The sequence below is a fragment of the Aphanomyces invadans genome, assembly GCF_000520115.1.
Source record: "Aphanomyces invadans strain NJM9701 unplaced genomic scaffold supercont1.44, whole genome shotgun sequence".
Taxonomy (NCBI): domain Eukaryota; phylum Oomycota; class Saprolegniomycetes; order Saprolegniales; family Verrucalvaceae; genus Aphanomyces; species Aphanomyces invadans.
Genome location: NW_008580189.1, coordinates 310,051 through 311,788, shown reverse-complemented (window position 1 = coordinate 311,788; position 1,738 = coordinate 310,051). Strand labels below are relative to the sequence as shown.

Below are 1,738 nucleotides of genomic sequence, written 5' to 3'. Positions count from 1 at the left end.
TTGTATATAAGCCCTCTTTTAAGAACGGTGTACCTCACTACAGCGAGCGACGACAGAGCATCCGCCCAGCCAATTGTGCACGGTGGAGCAAAGTGGATGGAGGCCGTGTGTATCATTTCGTTTGCAGTTCTTGGGGAGGAGCGAGCCCCACTCGTGCGTCCAATCTATTCCTCTCTCGTCGGGAAATGCAGCAAGTACGCCTCTCGACCTCGACGAGGCATTATACAACAAGGAATCGCACGGCCCTGGAATATCCATGTGTCGGTGCGACATGCTTCGAACAAGAGATGTGATTTTCGAAGCGTGCCGCACATGGATATTCCAGGGCCGGACGATTGCACATCGTTGTCCCAGCCGTGGACCAAGGGTGGTGGCCCCCCTCCGTCATTTGAACATTTTCCGCGTCCTCCATTGCCATGAAATTTCTTGCCGGTCTCATCCACGTCGCCGTCGCATCCCAAGTCGCGTTTGACAACCTCAAGCTCAGCGACGCGAACGGTGGACTCCTCGTCACGCAAAATGACGGCGTTGCCACGCGATTCCGCAACGTTCGTATCGGGGCCGACCCAGAGGGGCTCACCGTCGAACATGTCATCTTTACGATGGACACGTCCTACGCGGCCCCTGGCACGGTGCTGCAAGTTGGCATCTGCTCTTCTGTCAACGGTGCGAAACTGCTTTGAGGGGGGTATCGCAATTGGTGTCTCATGGTGGACTTGTAGATGAGCCGAACTGCGGTAAATCCGACCTTCGTGGCCGCGTCCCCATTACCGTGTCCCAAAAGAAAGCCGAGCTGAAATGGTCCCCTGCGTCACCAATTGTCCTGAATTACTCGCACCATTACTGGGTTGTCGTCTTCACGGATAAGGACCAGCCAACAATTTGGTTGAGCGGTGGCAAGGAGTATAGCAACTCCAACGACCCAAGGAGAGACGTCTTGAATGCCGTAAACCGAAACTCCGTCTGGAGAGTCGACCGTTCGGGTCCATCCCGCCTCGTGAGCTCGATGAAAGTAGTCGGCAAATAAAATTCCATTTTCATTTTGGTCGTGCGTGTGAGCTCCGAACGACGTCGGGCACGGTATCGATTGCTGACCGTCCAGTGTCCCGTCAGCGAGGGTTGTCCAGACCGCTCGGGACCCCCTGGAACTGGAAGCGATACCAGTCAAGCGGACTGCAGCAGCTCTATTGACGCGCGGCTCGGGCGTCCATCGCGGTACGGAGGAGCTGAGGAAGCCCTTGAACGGATCAAGTTGGGTGTCAGCATTGTTGGTGGCAACCTTGATTTTGTTTTCATTTTCAATTTTTCACATCGATTTTCTATTCGGGTAATGCTCGGCAAGGAAAATTCTTGATAAATATCCACATGTTATTGACAAAATCACACCAACGTTGTATTTTCATATATTTGCCAAAACAGGTCTCGCACATAGCATTGATTTGGAAATGATTGGCTGAAAATGAGGTCAATTTCTGCTGGGATCCTCCGGTGGGGTTTTTATCACACTGAAGTGTGATTCACAGTGTGATAAAACTGCCCAATCATTCCTATTCAATATCACACAAATCACACCGCAAATGGATCGAGCAAACAAAGTATACCAGAAGGAGCTCAAGCGCTTCATGGAGTTCTCGGGATGCACCGACGAGCTCAACGACCCCAACTTCACCGAGACGAACTTGCTGGATGTGACCCCTGAGGACATCCGGCGCTATTTCAACCTTAAAGCCTTTGGAAC

General features: G+C 52.2%; 1 protein-coding gene across 1 annotated transcript; it reads left to right on the top strand.

Annotated features, from left to right (window-relative positions):
- Positions 1-416: 416 nt before the first annotated feature.
- Positions 417-1,027, top strand: H310_12871 (hypothetical protein; the record flags this gene model as incomplete). The annotated part of the gene is made up of 2 exons (XM_008880115.1): positions 417-666; positions 723-1,027. 2 exons carry the CDS (start codon positions 417-419, stop codon positions 1,025-1,027), a joined length of 555 nt encoding a protein of 184 aa, XP_008878337.1.
- Between the last annotated feature and the right edge of the window lie 711 nt (positions 1,028-1,738).